The 19,723-nt window shown below is 51.5% G+C and overlaps 1 protein-coding gene across 13 annotated transcripts in view; it reads right to left on the bottom strand.

Moving 5' to 3' along the window:
- SOX6 (SRY-box transcription factor 6) overlaps window positions 1-19,723 on the bottom strand; it is a 739,261-nt gene that overhangs the window by 145,141 nt on the left and 574,397 nt on the right. For all 13 annotated transcript variants that reach the window (XM_077286580.1, XM_077286586.1, XM_077286588.1 and 10 more), the window contains one exon: window positions 9,699-9,819. In XM_077286580.1, the coding sequence (XP_077142695.1) occupies window positions 9,699-9,819 (121 nt within the window). The remainder of the gene's footprint in view (window positions 1-9,698; window positions 9,820-19,723) is intronic.

The following is a 19,723-nucleotide window of genomic DNA, read 5'->3' as shown; positions in this document are numbered from 1 at the left end:
TCTGGTGATCGGGGCCCTCACTGCTCCTGTATCTGGTGAGCGGGGCCCTCACTCCTCCTGTATCTGGTGATCGGGGCCCTCGCTGCTCCTGTATCTGGTGATCAAGGCCCTCGCTGCTCCTGTATCTGGTGATCGGGGCCCTCACTCCTCCTGTATCTGGTGAGCGGGGCCCTCACTGCTCCTGTATCTGGTGAGCGGGGCCCTCACTCCTCCTGTATCTGGTGATCGGGGCCCTCGCTGCTCCTGTATCTGGTGATCGGGGCCCTCACTGCTCCTGTATCTGGTGATCGGGGCCCTCATTGCTCCTGTATCTGGTGATCGGGGCCCTCACTGCTCCTGTATCTGGTGATCGGGGCCCTCACTGCTCCTGTATCTGGTGATCGGGGCCCTCACTGCTCTTGTATCTGGTGAGTGGGCCCTCGCTGCTCCTGTATCTGGTGATCGGGGCCCTCACTCCTCCTGTATCTGGTGAGCGGGGCCCTCACTGCTCCTGTATCTGGTGATCGGCGCCCTCACTGCTCTTGTATCTGGTGATCGGCGCCCTCACTGCTCCTGTATCTGGTGATCGGGGCCCTCACTGCTCCTGTATCTGGTGATCGGCGCCCTCGCTGCTCCTGTATCTGGTGAGCGGGGCCCTCACTGCTCCTGTATCTGGTGATCGGGGCCCTCGCTGCTCCTGTATCTGGTGATCGGGGCCCTCACTGCTCCTGTATCTGGTGATCGGGGCCCTCGCTGCTCCTGTATCTGGTGATCGGGGCCCTCACTGCTCCTGTATCTGGTGATCGGGGCCCTCACTGCTCCTGTATCTGGTGAGCGGGGCCCTCACTGCTCCTGTATCTGGTGATCGGGGCCCTCGCTGCTCCTGTATCTGGTGATCGGGGCCCTCGCTGCTCCTGTATCTGGTGATCGGGGCCCTCGCTGCTCCTGTATCTGGTGATCGGGGCCCTCACTGCTCCTGTATCTGGTGATCGGGGCCCTCACTGCTCTTGTATCTGGTGATCGGCGCCCTCACTGCTCCTGTATCTGGTGATCGGGGCCCTCGCTACTCCTGTATCTGGTGATCGGGGCCCTCGCTGCTCCTGTATCTGGTGATCGGGGCCCTCGCTGCTCCTGTATCTGGTGATCAGGGCCCTCGCTGCTCCTGTATCTGGTGATTGGGGCCCTAACTGCTCCTGTATCTGGTGATCGGGCCCTCACTGCTCCTGTATCTGGTGAGCGGGGCCCTCACTGCTCCTGTATCTGGTGATCGGGGCCCTCACTGCTCCTGTATCTGGTGATCGGGGCCCTCACTGCTCTTGTATCTGGTGATCGGGGCCCTCGCTCCTCCTGTATCTGGTGAGCGGGGCCCTCACTGCTCCTGTATCTGGTGATTGGCGCCCTCACTGCTCCTGTATCTGGTGATCGGGGCCCTCACTGCTCCTGTATCTGGTGATCGGGGCCCTCGCTGCTCCTGTATCTGGTGATCAAGGCCCTCGCTGCTCCTGTATCTGGTGATCGGGGCCCTCACTCCTCCTGTATCTGGTGAGCGGGGCCCTCACTGCTCATGTATCTGGTGATCGGGGCCCTCACTGCTCCTGTATCTGGTGAGCGGGGCCCTCACTCCTCCTGTATCTGGTGATCGGGGCCCTCGCTGCTCCTGTATCTGGTGATCGGGGCCCTCACTGCTCCTGTATCTGGTGATCGGGGCCCTCACTGCTCCTGTATCTGGTGATCGGGGCCCTCACTGCTCCTGTATCTGGTGATCGGGGCCCTCACTGCTCCTGTATCTGGTGATCGGGGCCCTCACTGCTCTTGTATCTGGTGAGTGGGCCCTCGCTGCTCCTGTATCTGGTGATCGGGGCCCTCACTCCTCCTGTATCTGGTGAGCGGGGCCCTCACTGCTCTTTTATCTGGTGATTGGCGCCCTCACTGCTCCTGTATCTGGTGATCGGCGCCCTCACTGCTCTTTTATCTGGTGATTGGCGCCCTCACTGCTCCTGTATCTGGTGATCGGGGCCCTCACTGCTCCTGTATCTGGTGATCGGCGCCCTCACTGCTCCTGTATCTGGTGATCGTGACCCTCACTGCTCCTGTATCTGGTGATCGGGGCCCTCGCTGCTCCTGTATCTGGTGATCGGGGCCCTCACTGCTCCTGTATCTGGTGATCGGCGCCCTCACTGCTCCTGTGTCTGGTGATCGGGGCCCTCGCTCCTCCTGTATCTGGTGATCGGGGCCCTCACTCCTCCTGTATCTGGTGAGTGGGGCCCTCACTCCTCCTGTATCTGGTGATCGGCGCCCTCGCTGCTCCTGTATCTGGTGATCAGGGCCCTCGCTCCTCCTGTATCTGGTGAGCGGGGCCCTCGCTCCTCCTGTATCTGGTGAGCGGGGCCCTCGCTCCTCCTGTATCTGGTGAGCGGGGCCCTCGCTCCTCCTGTATCTGGTGAGCGGGGCCCTCGCTCCTCCTGTATCTGGTGAGCGGGGCCCTCACTCCTCCTGTATCTGGTGATCGGGGCGCTCACTCCTCCTGTATCTGGTGAGCGGGGCCCTCGCTGCTCCTGTATCTGGTGAGCGGGGCCCTCACTGCTCCTGTATCTGGTGATCGGGGCCCTCGCTGCTCCTGTATCTGTTGATCGGGGCCCTCACTGCTCCTGTATCTGGTGAGCGGGGCCCTCACTGCTCCTGTATCTGGTGATCGGGGCCCTCGCTGCTCCTGTATCTGGTGATCGGGGCCCTCGCTGCTCCTGTATCTGGTGATCGGGGCCCTCGCTGCTCCTGTATCTGGTGATCGGGGCCCTCACTGCTCCTGTATCTGGTGATCGGGGCCCTCACTGCTCTTGTATCTGGTGATCGGCGCCCTCACTGCTCCTGTATCTGGTGATCGGGGCCCTCGCTACTCCTGTATCTGGTGATCGGGGCCCTCGCTGCTCCTGTATCTGGTGATCGGGGCCCTCGCTGCTCCTGTATCTGGTGATCGGGGCCCTCGCTGCTCCTGTATCTGGTGATCGGGGCCCTCGCTGCTCCTGTATCTGGTGATTGGGGCCCTCACTGCTCCTGTATCTGGTGATCGGGCCCTCACTGCTCCTGTATCTGGTGAGTGGGGCCCTCACTGCTCCTGTATCTGGTGAGTGGGGCCCTCACTGCTCCTGTATCTGGTGATCGGGGCCCTCGCTGCTCCTGTATCTGGTGATCTGGGCCCTCGCTCCTCCTGTATCTGGTGAGCGGGGCCCTCGCTCCTCCTGTATCTGGTGAGCGGGGCCCTCGCTCCTCCTGTATCTGGTGAGCGTGGCCCTCGCTCCTCCTGTATCTGGTGAGCGGGGCCCTCGCTCCTCCTGTATCTGGTGAGCGGGGCCCTCACTCCTCCTGTATCTGGTGATCGGGGCGCTCACTCCTCCTGTATCTGGTGAGCGGGGCCCTCACTGCTCTTGTATCTGGTGAGTGGGCCCTCGCTGCTCCTGTATCTGGTGATCGGGGCCCTCACTCCTCCTGTATCTGGTGAGCGGGGCCCTCACTGCTCCTGTATCTGGTGATCGGCGCCCTCACTGCTCTTTTATCTGGTGATTGGCGCCCTCACTGCTCCTGTATCTGGTGATCGGGGCCCTCACTGCTCCTGTATCTGGTGATCGGCGCCCTCACTGCTCCTGTATCTGGTGATCGTGACCCTCACTGCTCCTGTATCTGGTGATCGGGGCCCTCACTCCTCCTGTATCTGGTGAGTGGGGCCCTCACTCCTCCTGTATCTGGTGATCGGCGCCCTCGCTGCTCCTGTATCTGGTGATCAGGGCCCTCGCTCCTCCTGTATCTGGTGAGCGGGGCCCTCGCTCCTCCTGTATCTGGTGAGCGGGGCCCTCGCTCCTCCTGTATCTGGTGAGCGGGGCCCTCGCTCCTCCTGTATCTGGTGAGCGGGGCCCTCGCTCCTCCTGTATCTGGTGAGCGGGGCCCTCGCTCCTCCTGTATCTGGTGAGCGGGGCCCTCACTCCTCCTGTATCTGGTGATCGGGGCGCTCACTCCTCCTGTATCTGGTGAGCGGGGCCCTCGCTGCTCCTGTATCTGGTGAGCGGGGCCCTCGCTGCTCCTGTATCTGGTGATCGGGGCCCTCGCTGCTCCTGTATCTGTTGATCGGGGCCCTCACTGCTCCTGTATCTGGTGATCGGGGCCCTCACTGCTCTTGTATCTGGTGATCGGCGCCCTCGCTGCTCCTGTATCTGGTGATCGGGGCCCTCGCTACTCCTGTATCTGGTGATCGGGGCCCTCGCTGCTCCTGTATCCGGTGATCGGGGCCCTCGCTGCTCCTGTATCCGGTGAGCGGGGCCCTCGCGCCTCCTGTATCTGGTGAGCGGGGCCCTCGCTCCTCCTGTATCTGGTGAGCGTGGCCCTCGCTCCTCCTGTATCTGGTGAGCGGGGCCCTCGCTCCTCCTGTATCTGGTGAGCGGGGCCCTCGCTCCTCCTGTATCTGGTGAGCGGGGCCCTCACTCCTCCTGTATCTGGTGATCGGGGCGCTCACTCCTCCTGTATCTGGTGAGCGGGGCCCTCGCTGCTCCTGTATCTGGTGAGCGGGGCCCTCGCTGCTCCTGTATCTGGTGATCGGGGCCCTCGCTGCTCCTGTATCTGTTGATCGGGGCCCTCACTGCTCCTGTATCTGGTGATCGGGGCCCTCACTGCTCTTGTATCTGGTGATCGGCGCCCTCGCTGCTCCTGTATCTGGTGATCGGGGCCCTCGCTACTCCTGTATCTGGTGATCGGGGCCCTCGCTGCTCCTGTATCTGGTGATCGGGGCCCTCGCTGCTCCTGTATCTGGTGATCGGGGCCCTCGCTGCTCCTGTATCTGGTGATTGGGGCCCTCGCTGCTCCTGTGTCTGGTGATCGGGGCCCTCGCTGCTCCTGTATCTGGTGATCGGGGCCCTCGCTGCTCCTGTATCTGGTGATCAGGGCCCTCGCTGCTCCTGTATCTGGTGATTGGGGCCCTCACTGCTCTTGTATCTGGTGATCGGGCCCTCACTGCTCCTGTATCTGGTGAGTGGGGCCCTCACTGCTCCTGTATCTGGTGAGTGGGGCCCTCACTGCTCCTGTATCTGGTGATCGGGGCCCTCGCTGCTCCTGTATCTGGTGATCAGGGCCCTCGCTCCTCCTGTATCTGGTGATCGGGGCCCTCACTGCTCTTGTATCTCGTGATCGGGCCCTCACTGCTCCTGTATCTGGTGAGCGGGGCCCTCACTGCTCCTGTATCTGGTGATCGGGGCCCTCACTCCTCCTGTATCTGGTGATTTATGTGATTATGGCTATTCTGTCTTTAAATTTTGGAGGGGACTTGTACAGACAATAAAGTGCTGCGGAATATGTTGGCGCTATAGAAATAAAATTATTACAATCTGGTGAAATGAAGAGGGCGCTGTACACAGGAGATGCCCCCGCAATCTGACACGTGTGGAGCTGTTGCAAGGAGGAGCCGGCACAGATCGCCTATTCTAGATGTGCTGCGCTGATAGACCCCGACCCAAAAACACTGAACGCTGCCACAAATTCACAAGGGGCTGCACCTAAGTATCAATGTAAGGGTGTGCAGATTTAAGCAACCACATTGTTTTGCATTTTACACCTGAAAAGTTACATTTTCAGTGGATTTGGTCAGATTATGAGTGATATTAAAGGTAGAAAAGGTTCTGACATGATTTTTCTACATGATGAACACCTAGGATATTAACAGGGGTGTAGACTTGTTATATCTACTGTAAGTACTGGAGCATTATAAGAGGGGCTGATATCAGTCACATATGGTGTAATGTCTGGAGGTTATATCAGTACTGGAGCGTTATAAGAGGGGCTGATATCCGTCACATATGGTGTAATGTCTGGAGGTTATATCAGTACTGGAGCGTTATAAGAGGGGCTGATATCAGTCACATATGGTGTAATGTCTGGAGGTTATATCAGTACTGGAGCGTTATAAGAGGGGCTGATATCAGTCACATATGGTGTAATGTCTGGAGGTTATATCAGTACTGGAGCGTTATAAGAGGGGCTGATATCAGTCACATATGGTGTAATGTCTGGAGGTTATATCTGTACTGGAGCGTTATAAGAGGGGCTGATATCAGTCACATATGATGTAATGTCTGGAGGTTATATCAGTGCTGGAGCGTTATAAGAGAGGCTGATATCAGTCACATATGGTGTAATGTCTGGAGGATATATCAGTACTGGAGCGTTATAAGAGGGGCTGATATCAGTCACATATGGTGTAATGTCTGGAGGATATATCAGTACTGGAGCGTTATAAGAGGGGCTGATATCAGTCACATATGGTGTAATGTCTGGAGGAGTTTTATCATCTGGATGTGAACAAGAATTATGCTATTCACAGACAGCAATCATAGCTGGCACTGTCTGTCCATGTGGAGCAGGATGTGAACCTTTGTGTGGCCGGGAGGGAAAGGGTTAGGAGGCGAGTGTGAGCAGCTGCCACAATCTTGGCTCAGGATCAGCTGACATGTTCCAGCAGTTTTTCTTCACAATTGTATTTAGGATTTTAGATGTTTTGGTGAAGGAGGTATTCCTGTGATTTCTGCAACATCAGAACATGTGTTACAACAAGATCCCCCCCCCCCCATATCGCTGCACTCCATGATTCCCACCGCAACGGGAATAACTCCGACTGAACATCTCTATACAGAGTACCAAGAGTGAAGTCTGCTGTGGGACCCCCCTGGAGAGAGGGCCACTGTCCATTTTTACAGAAGGGGATAAAATCCTTAAAAGAGAATCTGTCCTCACATGTGACCTATGTAAACTGTTAATATGGGCATACAGGTCATAGATTGCTGAGGATGGCGATCCCGAATCTGTCCTCATATGTGACCTATGTAAACTGTTAATATGGACATACAGGCCATAGATTGCTGAGGACGGCGATCCCGAATCTGTCCCCACATGTGACCTATGTAAACTGTTAATATGGGCATACAGTCCATAGATTGTTGAGGAGGATGGCGATCCCGAATCTGTCCCCACATGTGACCTATGTAAACTGTTAATATGGGCATACAGGCCATAGATTGCTGAGGACGGCGATCCCGAATCTGCCCCCACATGTGACCTATGTAAACTATTAATATGGGCATACAGTCCATAGATTGCTGAGGACGGTGATGCAGAATCTGTCCCCACATGTGACCTATGTAAACTGTTAATATGGGCATACAGGGCATAGATTGCTGAGGACGGCGATCCCGAATCTGTCCACACATGTGACCTATGTAAACTGTTAATATTGGCATACAGGCCATAGATTGCTGAGGACGGCGATCCCTGTGTCTCTTATCAGATGTGTTGTTGCTGAGAAATCATCTTTTATCACTATATATGTGACCTCTTCCAGGCTCAGTGATGTGACATGGCAGTGTGATGTGAAATGGTTACGTAGGTCACATGTGGGGACGAATTCAGGATCCCCATCCTCAGCAATCTATGAACTGTATGCCCATATTAACAGTTTACATCGGGCACATTTGGGGACAGATTCCCATTAAGCACCGTGAGATCTGTAGAAACCTCACAGCATCTAGATTTTTACTTTTCTCACAAGATCCATATGGAATTTTGTGTGACTTTTTTGTAGCTATCAGTGATGAGCAAACGTGCTTGGATAATGTGTTATTGCCCGTTTGTTTGGTAATCCTCGCATGTGTTACGGCTGTTTATTGCTACAGAACATGCAGTCGCTGGGATTCGAATATATTATCCAAGCATGCCCAAGATACTCTGACAACACCTGAGCATGTTCAGTAACCTGTTGTCTGAGCACGTTCGCTCATCACTAGTGGCAATATTTATGAGATCGGGTTGAGGAGTGAATATCAAGCAAAGATTCCCTCAAGCACTATCCATCATGAGATCCTTCTTTCATCTTCATAACTGAATTTCATGTGAGTCCCTGCTCCTCGGGAGTGGAACAGATCAACCGCAAAATCAGGGCAACCTGGTGACATAGGCGTCCTATGACAATGGCCTGCGCAGAGCGGAGGGAGAAAAGGTGGATCCATGAGAAGATGGAATGTATAAACAGAAAATTGAACGTAGCACCCGAATATGGAACACATCACGATAAGATGGAATGAATCACCAGAAGATGGAACGTATCACCAGATGACGGAATATATCAGCAGAAAATGGAACGAATCACCAGAAGATGGAACGTGTGGCCAGAGGATGGAATGTACAGAAGAATGCTATACAATAGGAGTCCGTATAAATGAGTTTTTGGTATCCATTTTTCAGCATGTATATGAGCAGATTGTGCACAGAAGTCAACTCATTCCATGGATTACAGCAAAGCTTGGCGGCAGTCTGGACAGCAGGGTGTAGCCTGAGATAGTGGCCCCTGTCTGCCGGCTCCTGGCTCACATCATAATGTACGAGTACGTTCTCTACTGTATCGCATCTGGTCGGCTTCCCTTGGGATGTGATATTTTGGGGTGCAGTTTAGGAGCATTGATATTCGCCACATGTGGACTCTGACTCTTTTGGGACTAAGTGTTAGTCTGTGTCCTTGCACTGGAGACGCTCGCTATCCTCCCTCTGACTCGTTAGGCTGGGATACATTCTGGACGATCCGCTCACACCTTCCAGGTAATTTGTAACAAATGTCGGAAGCACAACTTGTGAATGGAAGGTGGCGGAGCGGAAATAAAGTTTTCTATTTCTAATTTAATTCAATTTTGCTGCATTTTTTATTATTTCTTGTCACTAATTAAGGGTGAGAATTTCAACACAAAAACGATTAATCGCTGTTTAGTAAGAAGGTATGAAGAGACTGCAAGGATTTCAAGGAAGGAGTGAGGCGGCCGAATGCAAAGAAAATGTGGCTGAAGAATGTCTGAAGCAGCTGAGAGCGGCATCTGTAGCTCGGGAACAGCTAATAATCAATTAGCCACGAATTCAGTTCATATTACAAGGTTGCTTTTCACTAAGCTGCTAAATGGATCACCTCTCCTCAAATGTTCTAGAGACAAGACGAGAGCCACAGTGGGGAGGATGCCGGGGCCACAATCCCCTGGCGCGGAGATGGCAGTAACGTACATGTCGCTAGTGACACTTTGTAGGCACATACACAGATACTGGTTGTGATGGCGGCTGCACCATTGCACACAAGCACTTGCTCCTATTTTACGCTTGCCAATGTTTGTCAGTTTTTGTTCTGAACAGTGCTGGCTTTGGAAACTTTCAGTTGTAGCCGTACCTCCTTCAGAGGCCATGACTCTCATTACACATTTGCTCCTGCCTGGAATTTGCCTCCACAATTGTACGTTTAGCTGCCGGGGTACAAGAAACCTGGAATCGCTGGTTTCTGGGAAGTCCAGCTTATTTAAGGGCCGTTCTGAGAGTCTGGGACCTTCGGCCATTCCAGGAGACGTAGGCTGAATTCAGCAGCTATCAGTTACCTTAGCAGGACAAAAAAAAATGTGTGCCATGTGTTGCTCTTACATTTGAAACAGATCCATTTTTTTGCTCACTGGATCCGTTTCAAATAGATAATTGTGAACTCAGTCTTAGGGCTCATTCAGACATCTGGCGTTGTCCCATGTCACTTGCCCGAGGTGCACTTTTTTTCTTCCTATATATCGGACTCTAGCGCCCTCGCTTATTACAAGACTCGCACAAAGAAGGCCGATCTTAAGACCCTCTGTACACACATCTTCACAGTAAACCATAACTTTGTCACCCACCTGGTTTGTAGGTTAGTCCTGGGGGGAAGAGGAACCCCTGCTGGGCTGCAGCCGCGGCCGCCAATGTCCGCTGGTCGTGTGAGAAGATGGGGATCATGAGAGGAGGCATGTGACCTTGGACCTGTCGAACACAAGACTCTGATCAGACAATGCACAAATCCATCCTGGCAGATGCTTCTTCACAGATCACACAAGCTGCGGGCGGCTGAGATTCCTGACACTTCACATATGAAATCAGCTGATATATTGCACTGCAGCCCCGGGCACCAGGACCAAGTCGGTGCGCACAGGTGCAACAGAGCAGGAACATATGCAAACTAGGAGAGAACCACGGGGGTCCGCTGTGCAGCAGTTCATCCGTCCCCAGTATCCTGCCTCTGGGGGACTGCAGGACAAGTAATGGTGGCTGTGTTGGTAATCGCCTGTCCTTCCCAGACTCAGGTTGTCAGACAATCTAATGTGTATGGGTCTTCCCACTCCACCCAGATGATGATCTTAGGACATAGAAGAATCCAGTATCTCCACTTTCGGATTTCCCATCCATTAGTTATCAGAGAGATAACGCAGGAGCCAAGCAAGGTAGGGGTCCGCCAATCATACGGCTCACCATTGCGTACGACTGTAGAGTATGAATCTGCGCCTGATCGCTGGGATTCAGGGGCTGATGCTGATAATTTACCTAATGGTCCTACAATCTCACCCTGCAGATGGGAACCACGATAAAAAATATTAGAAAGCGTCCCACTCTGACTCCTAATCACTTTATATGGAGAAGACGTCAAATATACTTTATGCCTCAATTGCTCTTCATTTTCAATCACTGTTTAGATGTAAATAAGAATGTTTATATTCATTGACCGCAGAGGCTGAAAACCTGACAGGTAAGGGTTAAAGGCATTTATTTAGGCAATAATGTATTAGGCCATCCACAATAGTATGCCCCATACATCTCCAAACTAATCTCCCGGTATCCTCCACACGTAGCCCCAGTCTTTACAAGACCTCCTTCTGTCCTCTGCTCTTCTACGCTCCTCACCCAATCACCTGCAAGACTTCTCCCAAGTGCCCCCCCATTCTCTTGAACTTGGTGCCCAACACGTCCGATTATCTGCCACATGTAGAACCTTCATATGGAACCTGAAAACCCATCTCTTCAAAAAACACAAGCAATGACCCCGCTGTCTCCCCACATCACAGCCTGGAATGACTCTGCTGTCCCCAACATCACAGCCTGGAATGACTCTGCTGTCCCCCACATCACAGCCTGGAATGATTCTGCCGTCCCCCACATCACAGCCTGGAATGACTCTGCTGTCCCCAACATCACAGCCTGGAATGACTCTGCTGTCCCCAACATCACAGCCTGGAATGACTCTGCTGTCCCCCACATCACAGCCTGGAATGACTCTGCTGTCCCCCCACATCACAGCCTGCAATGAGTCTGCTGTCCCCCTACATCACAGCCTGCTATGACTCTGCTGTCCTACCACGACCACACTGTAGTCCCGACCAACTGTTTAGTTTCCCACTGCCCTGTAGACTGAGGGCAGGGTTAATTCTCCCTCTGCACCCGTCACGTGTTAGATATAATCCCTTTTTCACATGCCCACCATCCTAGAATTAAGGGGGCTTTAAATGTAAATAATAACAAACACTGCAGCAGCACAGCTCTGCCTTCTCTGCCGCTTGTTACAGTGTATCAGTGCAGGTAACATGTCAGTGTTGGGCTCGCAGGATTATTTTGAGGTTTCTGTGTAATTAAGATAGATGTTGGTTGTGACAATTGCCGTCCCTTGGTCTGGTGATTAATCCGACTTCTGGTCCCGCCTGTTACGACCCTGATCTGGGGCATATCCAGCTGTCATTTCTGTCCTGAGCTCGCTGCGGGCGCCATGCTCCTTACAACCTGCTGATTTCACATATGGAAGCACGTAAATTAGTCCATGTGTTTATAGTGCACGATCTGCGTCGTCCCCCACTTATTGTGAAGTTTTTACCTGTCTTGTGCTTTTATTAAGAGCCATAAGAAATGACGAAAGCGTCGCATTATACAAAACATTTTATATTCTGAAGCATCAAACCAGAATATTAAAAACTCAGATGCCGCAAGATTTACAGTAAAACTGCGACATCATTGCATGAAATAAAACTAATGTCCTCCATTAGCAGCTCCTGCCTCTCGCTCGCACTTTATGACTTGATGCGAGAGAAAATTCGCCAGAAATGACTGAACGGCGAAAGTCAAGAATACCGACACTTCAGGAAGAATAAAAGCAAAGGGAGACAAACGCCAGCTGTCTGAGCTGGCAGCCATTTTATTATTGTGTGTAAACTTAATGAAGACGTGCGACATTGTTACCTCGTCCGCGCCGCTCCGGATAGGACAGGAAGAGAAGGAATTAACTCTGTTCCAGTAACAACCCAATAAACCGCTCAAAATAAAAACCATCGCAATGATTCCTGAGCCGAGCAGCTGACAAAAGTTCTGCCTCCCGCAGACGGTAACACAATCAAGTAACATAACAGGACATAAAAGACGCGAAAAGAAACCAGAAATATCAGTGTTGCCGGGTGGGGCTGCATTTATTAATCATCGAAATGAGATTCCATCCAGATAGCGACTGCTACATGAGCCACTAGCCGCACTGCACTGCCATCACTGTACGGCCGCACTGCCAACACTGCACTCTCATCACTGCACGGCTGCGCTCCCATTGCTGCACTTCCATCACTGTACTATCATCACTGCACGGCCGAACTGCAGTCACTGTACTCTCATCACTGTACAGCCGCACTGCCATCACTGCACTCTCATCACTGCACGTCCGCACTGCTATAACTGCACTCTCATCACTGTTCGGCATCACTGCACGACCACACTGCACTCTCATCGCTATACGGCCGCACTGCCATCACTGCACTTTCATCACTGCACAGCCGCACTGCCATCACTGCACTCTCATCACTGTATGACCGCGCTGCTATAACTGCAATCTCATCACTGTACGGCCGCACTGCCATCACTGCATGACCGCACTACTATAACTGCACTCTCATCACTGTTCTGCCGCATTGCTATAACTGCACTCTCATCACTGTACGGCCGCACTGCCATCACTGCACTCTCATCACTGTACGGCCGCACTACCAACACTGCACTCATCACTGTACGATACACTGCCATCACGGCATTCTTATCACTGCACGGCCGCACTGCCATCACTGCACGGCCGCACTGCCATCACTGCACGGCCGCACTGCACTCATCATTGCATGATACACTGCCATCACTGCACTCTCATCACTGTATGGTCGCACAGCCATCACTGCACTCATTGTACGGCCGTGTTGCCATCACTGCACTCTCATCACTGTACAGCCGCACTGCCATCACTGCACTCTCATCACTGTACGGCCGCACTGCCATCACTGTACTCTCATCACTGCACTCTCATCACTAAGGCCGCACTGCCAACACTGCACTCATCATTGTACGATACACTGCCATCACTGTACGGATACACTGTCATCACTGCATTCTTATCACTGCACGGCCACACTCCCATCACTGCACTCTCAACACTGCAATCATTGCACGGCTGCTCTGCCATCACTGCATTCTCATCACTGCACGGCTGCGCTCCCATTGCTGCACTCTCATCACTGTAAGGCCACACTGCCAACACTGCACGATACACGGCCATCACTGCATTCTCATCACTGCACGGCTGCGCTCCCATCACAGCACTCTCATCACTGTATGATGCACTGCCATCACTGCACTCATGACTGTATGGCTGCACTGATCACTGTACGGCCGTGCTCGCATCACTGCATGGCTTGACATACCAAGAGATGGGCACTGACAGAAGGGGCAGTGGTCAGATTTCACGGCACAATGACCACTAGATGGCAGCAGCTTACATCATATTTTGATCAGCACAGAAAGGTGATTATTCCGACAACTGCTTCCAGGGGGTCAGCCGGGGAGAAAGAGGGAGGTACTGACCCCGGGCAACTGAATTTAACCCTTGTGGGTGTGGCCGGACGCCCCTTCCTCTTTCTTCCCATTGGTCCCAATTAGTGCATCACCTGGGGGGAGTAGTGGGAGGGGGGGAATTGGCACTGCACGGTTTCCTACTAGCTTTCCCATAGGGCTCCGCAGTCAGAGACACGTTCCCTATGCTGTACCGCACCTGCCATTCTTCCTTCTCTCTCATATTAAATAATCTTCGGTTGTTACATAAAATGTGGAAACTTGTATATGACGTGATTGATCCATGTGATTCTCCAGACATAGAGCACGATAGGTGAATTGATTTGCCGATTAGACACATTCACACCAAATTCCTTAACGTGTGCTGATGTTGGGAAGACGGTCATCTGATTAATAAAATTCAGGAATAATGAAATTCGCAGGAAATATGAAGAATGCGACACGAAGAGCCCAGCGCAGGACACAGGAGATGAGGCTGGCCAGGATGCCGGGTTACGGTTAACTTGACGAGTTTGGTCCATGTAGTTAAGATGGCGGCAACACAGGTGCAGAAATACCGATGAGGCAACCGCTCACAGCTGACCAGTCCCAATGGAGGGGTGACTGCTGAGTACATAACTTCACAGAAAAGTGTGCAGTAATATACCAAGCAGCCGCCCCTCCATGGACTGGCCGGCTGTGAGTAGTTGCTTCATCGGTATTTCTGCACCTGTGTTGCCGCCATCTTAACTACATGGGTCCACTGCATCCTGGTGTGCATTTGTTTGGAGGCCTGGGCAGGTGAGCATCTCAGCCTTTTTGTTAGTATTTTTGGAGGGTCTCTGAATCCTCTTTTTGTGCTATATTTGTTTAACGTGACGAGTCCAGGGTTTCGCATACAGAGACCGTGGCAGCGGTTGTGCAGCACCTGTCTAGCGGTGTGAATAATATGGCACCGTAACCATAATGCTGAGCCCCAGCTAATAAAGTCTCACTTCATGGCCTCTCATCGGCTCCTGACACTGCAGGTCATGATTCTCTGCTCCGGGAGAACAATACATTAATGAGGGGCAGATTAGAAGGGTCACACCTCTTATTTCCTTGGGGCATAAAACCAGCCAGGGCGAACCAGTTAGCCCCTATAATATCGATGTCCTATGCTGGAGGCACCGTCCCTGAAATCTCTATAGATTATGAAGCTCTAGTCATCATTACAGCAGAAATAGGAAAGAGCCGTAACAATGCAGTGGGTGAAACGAGTCACCTTGTGCCTCCGTGTATTACCTCTTCGGCCCTGGCTCATGTCCTGGATGGCCTCGCCGGTCACAGCAGAGATAGGAAAGAGCCGTAACAATGCAGTGAGTGTAACGAGTCACCTTGTTCCTCCGAGTATTACCTCTCCGGCCTCCGGCCCTGACTTGTGTCCAGGATGGCCTCGCCGGTCACAGCAGAGATAGGAAAGAGCCGTAACAATGCAGTGGGCGTAACGAGTCACCTTGTTCCTCCGAGTATTACCTCTCCGGCCTCCGGCTCTGACTTGTGTCCAGGATGGCCTCAACGGTCACAGCAGAGATAGGAAAGAGCCGTAACAATGCAGTGGGTGTAACAAGTCACCTTGTGCCTCCGTGTATTACCTCTCCGGCCCTGACTCGTGTCCAGCATCGCCTCTCCGGTCACAGCAGAGATAGGAAAAAGCCGTAACAATGCAGTGGGTGTAACGAGTCACCTTGTGCCTCCGTGTATTACCTCCTCGGCCTCCGGCCCTGACTCGTGTCCAGGATGGCCTCGCCGGTCACAGCAGAGATGGGAAAGAGCCGTAACAATGCAGTGGGTGTAATGAGTCACCTTGTACCTCCGTGTATTACCTCCCCGGCCCCTGACTCGTGTCCAGGATCACCTCGCTGGCCACAGCAGAGATAGGAAAGAGCCGTAACAATGCAGTGGGTGTAACAAGTCACCTTGTGCCTCCGTGTATTACCTCTCCGGCCCTGACTCGTGTCAAGGATCGCCTCTCCGGTCGCAGCAGAGATAGGAAAGAGCCGTAACAATGCAGTGGGTGTAACGAGTCACCTTGTACCTCCGTGTATTACCTCCACGCCCCTGACTCGTGTCCAGGATCGCCTCGCTGGCCACAGCAGAGATAGGAAAGAGCCGTAACAATGCAGTGGGTGTAACGAGTCACTTTGTACCTCCATGTGCTACCTCCCTGGCCCTGACTCGTGTCCAGGATCGCCTCGCTGGCCACAACAGAGATGCGCGGCGTGATGCTTCATTAGCCGCATGTCTGAAGGCCAACTGATGATGGCTGGACAGACGTATGGTCATAGAGTGACAATAAACAATAAGACCGATGTGTGATGCATGCGACCCCTAGAAATTCACACCAGGGCAGCTTATGCGACAAAACAAGGAATCCGAACAGAACGTTCGGAATTTGGATGTGTGTTGACCCATCCCGCTGCCAAATCTGCCTCCGACTTCAGGTGCCATTCCTGAGCGGCGGCGGCAGCGCACACTGACTCCCTTCTTAATTGACCACATAAGCCAGTCTCGGGGGGCCTTTAGATGCAGGTTAATAAAGGTCACCCAGAAATAAACACTTTACGGGATTTTCCTGAATTCATTTCTCCAGAAAATCAAAGTATTATAAAAAGGTCTTTGTGCAATCACCGGCGCTCCGCTGAGCCGTGACACCAACTTGCTGGGAGCAGCGATTTCTCCAGTTTAGCTGAGGCAGACAGGTTCCTCACACTACCCCGACCTGTACACCAGTGAATGTACAGATGTAGCAGAGCTTGGGCTCATCTCCCCATGTGCCATCTGTGCTGTTACATAGGACTGCTGGGATTGGAGGCCAAGTATCTGTAATTTCCACTATAAGTGATACATTAATGTCTTTCCTGAAGAAAAGCTGTAATACTTTGGGTGAAGATGCAAAATCCTCCACACAAATGACTCCATTATTACTCGGTAGAATTAGAAAAGTATCTGCGGTGCTTGACCTGTCCGCGGACTGTCCTCTGCCGCTGTTACATCCTCCGTCTTCCAGGAGTCCACAGCGACAAAGCAACTGCGACGTTTCCCTCCCGATATCAATAATTCTATGTACTTTTTATTTTGCTTTTTTACATTCTTGCAAAGTTCGGCTGAATGCCCAAAAATTTTAATTGCCAGGATGTTCATCAGGTCGATGACAGGAGACAGCGGCAGATGCGGGGGCTGCACTCAGACGTTGTCTCTGCTTCAGTGTAAAAATAGGCTATTGTGCTCCCCCCTGCGCTAAGATGTAGTCGCTGCCATTTTTTGCCATCTGCCCTAGAGCTTCATTAAACGTACATGAAGGGACTGACGGGGCCGGAGTCTTGTGAGGAACAGGTGCCATTGTTTATCCCAGAAGACTAAAGATTGTACTCAGCAAACTTGAGAAACAGCATCTGCAGCAGTCACTCACCGAGCCGTGTGCCAGCAACCCAAGCCAGTGCCAAAATGCAAAGCCGCTGGCCCACAGGGCACCGAGATCATCATCACAGGCAGGGTCACATGCTACTGCTCTGTATAGGAGGGGTCATAGGTTACATAGGTGGGGTCGTATGTTACATAGGTGGGCTCACATGTTACATAGGTGGGCTCACATGTTACATGTATGACACGGACTGCTCTGTATATGAGGGATCATAGGTTACATAGGAGAAGTCATAGGTTACATAGGAGAAGTCATAGGTTACATGTATGACACCGACTGCTCTGTATAGGAGGGGTCATAGGTTACATAGGAGGGGTCGTATGTTACATAGGCAGGATCACATGTTACATGTATGACATGGACTGCTGTATAGGAGGGATCATAGGTTACATAGGAGGGGTCGTACGTTACATATATGACACGGACTGCTCTGTATAGGAGGGGTCATATGTTACATAGGAGGGGTCGTATGTTGCATATGCAGGATCACATGTTACATATATGACATGGACTGCTCTATATATGAGAGGTCAAAGGTTACATAGGAGGGGTCGTATGTTACATAGGCAGGATCACATGTTACATGTATGACACGAACTGCTTTATAGGAGGGGTCACATGTTACATATTTGACGCGGACTGCTCTGTATAGGAAAGGTCATAGGTTACATAGGAAAGGTCATAGGTTACATAGGAGGGGGTCATAGGTTACATGTATGACACGGACTGCTCTGTATAGGAGTGGTCATAGGTTGCATAGGAGGGGTCATAGGTTACATAGGAGGGGTCATATGTTACATAGGCGGGATGACATGTTACATGTATGACACGGACTGCTCTGTATAGGAGGGGTCAAAGGTTACATAGCATATGTTGCATAGGCAGGATTCACATGTTACCTGTATGACACGGACTGCTCTCTATAGGAGAGGACATAGGTTACATAGGAGGGATCATAGGTTACATAGGAGGGGTCGTATGTTACATATATGACACGGACTGCTCTGTATAGAAGGGGTCATAGTTTACATAGGAGACGTCATAGGTTACATGTATGACACGGACTGCTCTGTATAGGAGTGGTCATAGGTTACATAGGAGAGGTCATAGGGTACATGTATGACACGGACTGCTCTGTATAGAAGGGATCAAATGTTACATGTATGACACGGACTGCTCTGTATTGGGGTGGTCATAGGTTACATGTATGACACGGACTGCTGTGTATAGGAGGGATCACATGTTACATGTATGACACGGACTGCTCTGTATAGGAGGGATCACATGTTACATGTATGACACGGACTGCTCTGTATAGGAGGGATCACATGTTACATGTATGACACGGACTGCTCTGTATAGGAGGGATCACATGTTACATGTATGACATGGACTGCTCTGTATAGGGGTGGTCATAGGTTACATGTACAGTCATGGCCAAAAGTATTCACACCCCTGCACTTCTGTCAGATAATACTCAGTTTCTTCCTGAAAATGATTGCAAACACAAATTCTTTGGTATTATTATCTTCATTTAATTTGTCTTAAATGAAAAAACACAAAAGAGAATGAAGCAAAAAGCAAAACATTGATCATTTCACACAAAACTCCAAAAATGGGCCAGACAAAAGTATTGGCACCCTCAGCCTAATACTTGGTTGCACAACCTTTAGCCAAAATAACTGCGACCAACCGCTTCCGGTAACCATCAATGAGATTCTTACAATGCTCTGCTGGAATTTTAGACCATTCTTCTTTGGCAAACTGCTCCAGGTCCCTGATATTTGAAGGGTGCCTTCTCCAAACTGCCATTCCAAATCTCCACAGGTGTTCTATGGGATTCAGGTCTGGTCTCATTGCTGGCCACCTTAGAAGTCTCCAGTGCTTTATATCAAACCATTTTCTAGTGCTTTTTGAAGTGTGTTTTGGGTCATTGTCCTGCTGGAAGACCCATGACCTCTGAGGGAGACCCAGCTTTCTCACACTGGGCCCTACATTATGCTGCAAAATTTGTTGGTAGTCTTCAGACTTCTTAATGCCATGCATACCGTCAAGCAGTCCAGTGCCAGAGGCAGCAAAGCAACCTCAAAACATCAGGGAACCTCCGCCATGTTTGACTGTAGGGACTGTGTTCTTTTCTTTGAATGCCTCTTTTTTTCTCCTGTAAACTCTATGTTGATGCCTTTGCCCAAAAAGCTCTACTTTTGTCTCATCTGACCAGAGAACATTCTTCCAAAACGTTTTAGGCTTTTTCAGGTAAGTTTTGGCAAACTCCAGCCTGGCTTTTTTATGTCTCGGGGTAAGAAGTGGGGTCTTCCTGGGTCTCCTACCATACAGTCCCTTTTCATTCAGACGCCGACGGATAGTAAGGGTTGACACTGTTGTACCCTTGGACTGCAGGGTAGCTTGAACTTGATTGGATGTTAGTTGAGGTTCTTTATCCAACATCCGCACAATCTTGCGTTGAAATCTCTTGTCAATTTTTCTTTTCCGTCCACATCTAGGGAGGTTAGCCACAGTGCCATGGGCTTTAAACTTCTTGATGACACTGCGCACGGTAGACACAGGAACATTCAGATCTTTGGA

Source organism: Ranitomeya variabilis, chromosome 2, assembly GCF_051348905.1.
Source record: "Ranitomeya variabilis isolate aRanVar5 chromosome 2, aRanVar5.hap1, whole genome shotgun sequence".
Taxonomy (NCBI): domain Eukaryota; kingdom Metazoa; phylum Chordata; class Amphibia; order Anura; family Dendrobatidae; genus Ranitomeya; species Ranitomeya variabilis.
The sequence above is the reverse complement of the archived record's forward strand: the minus strand, read 5'-3'. Positions and strand labels throughout refer to the sequence as shown.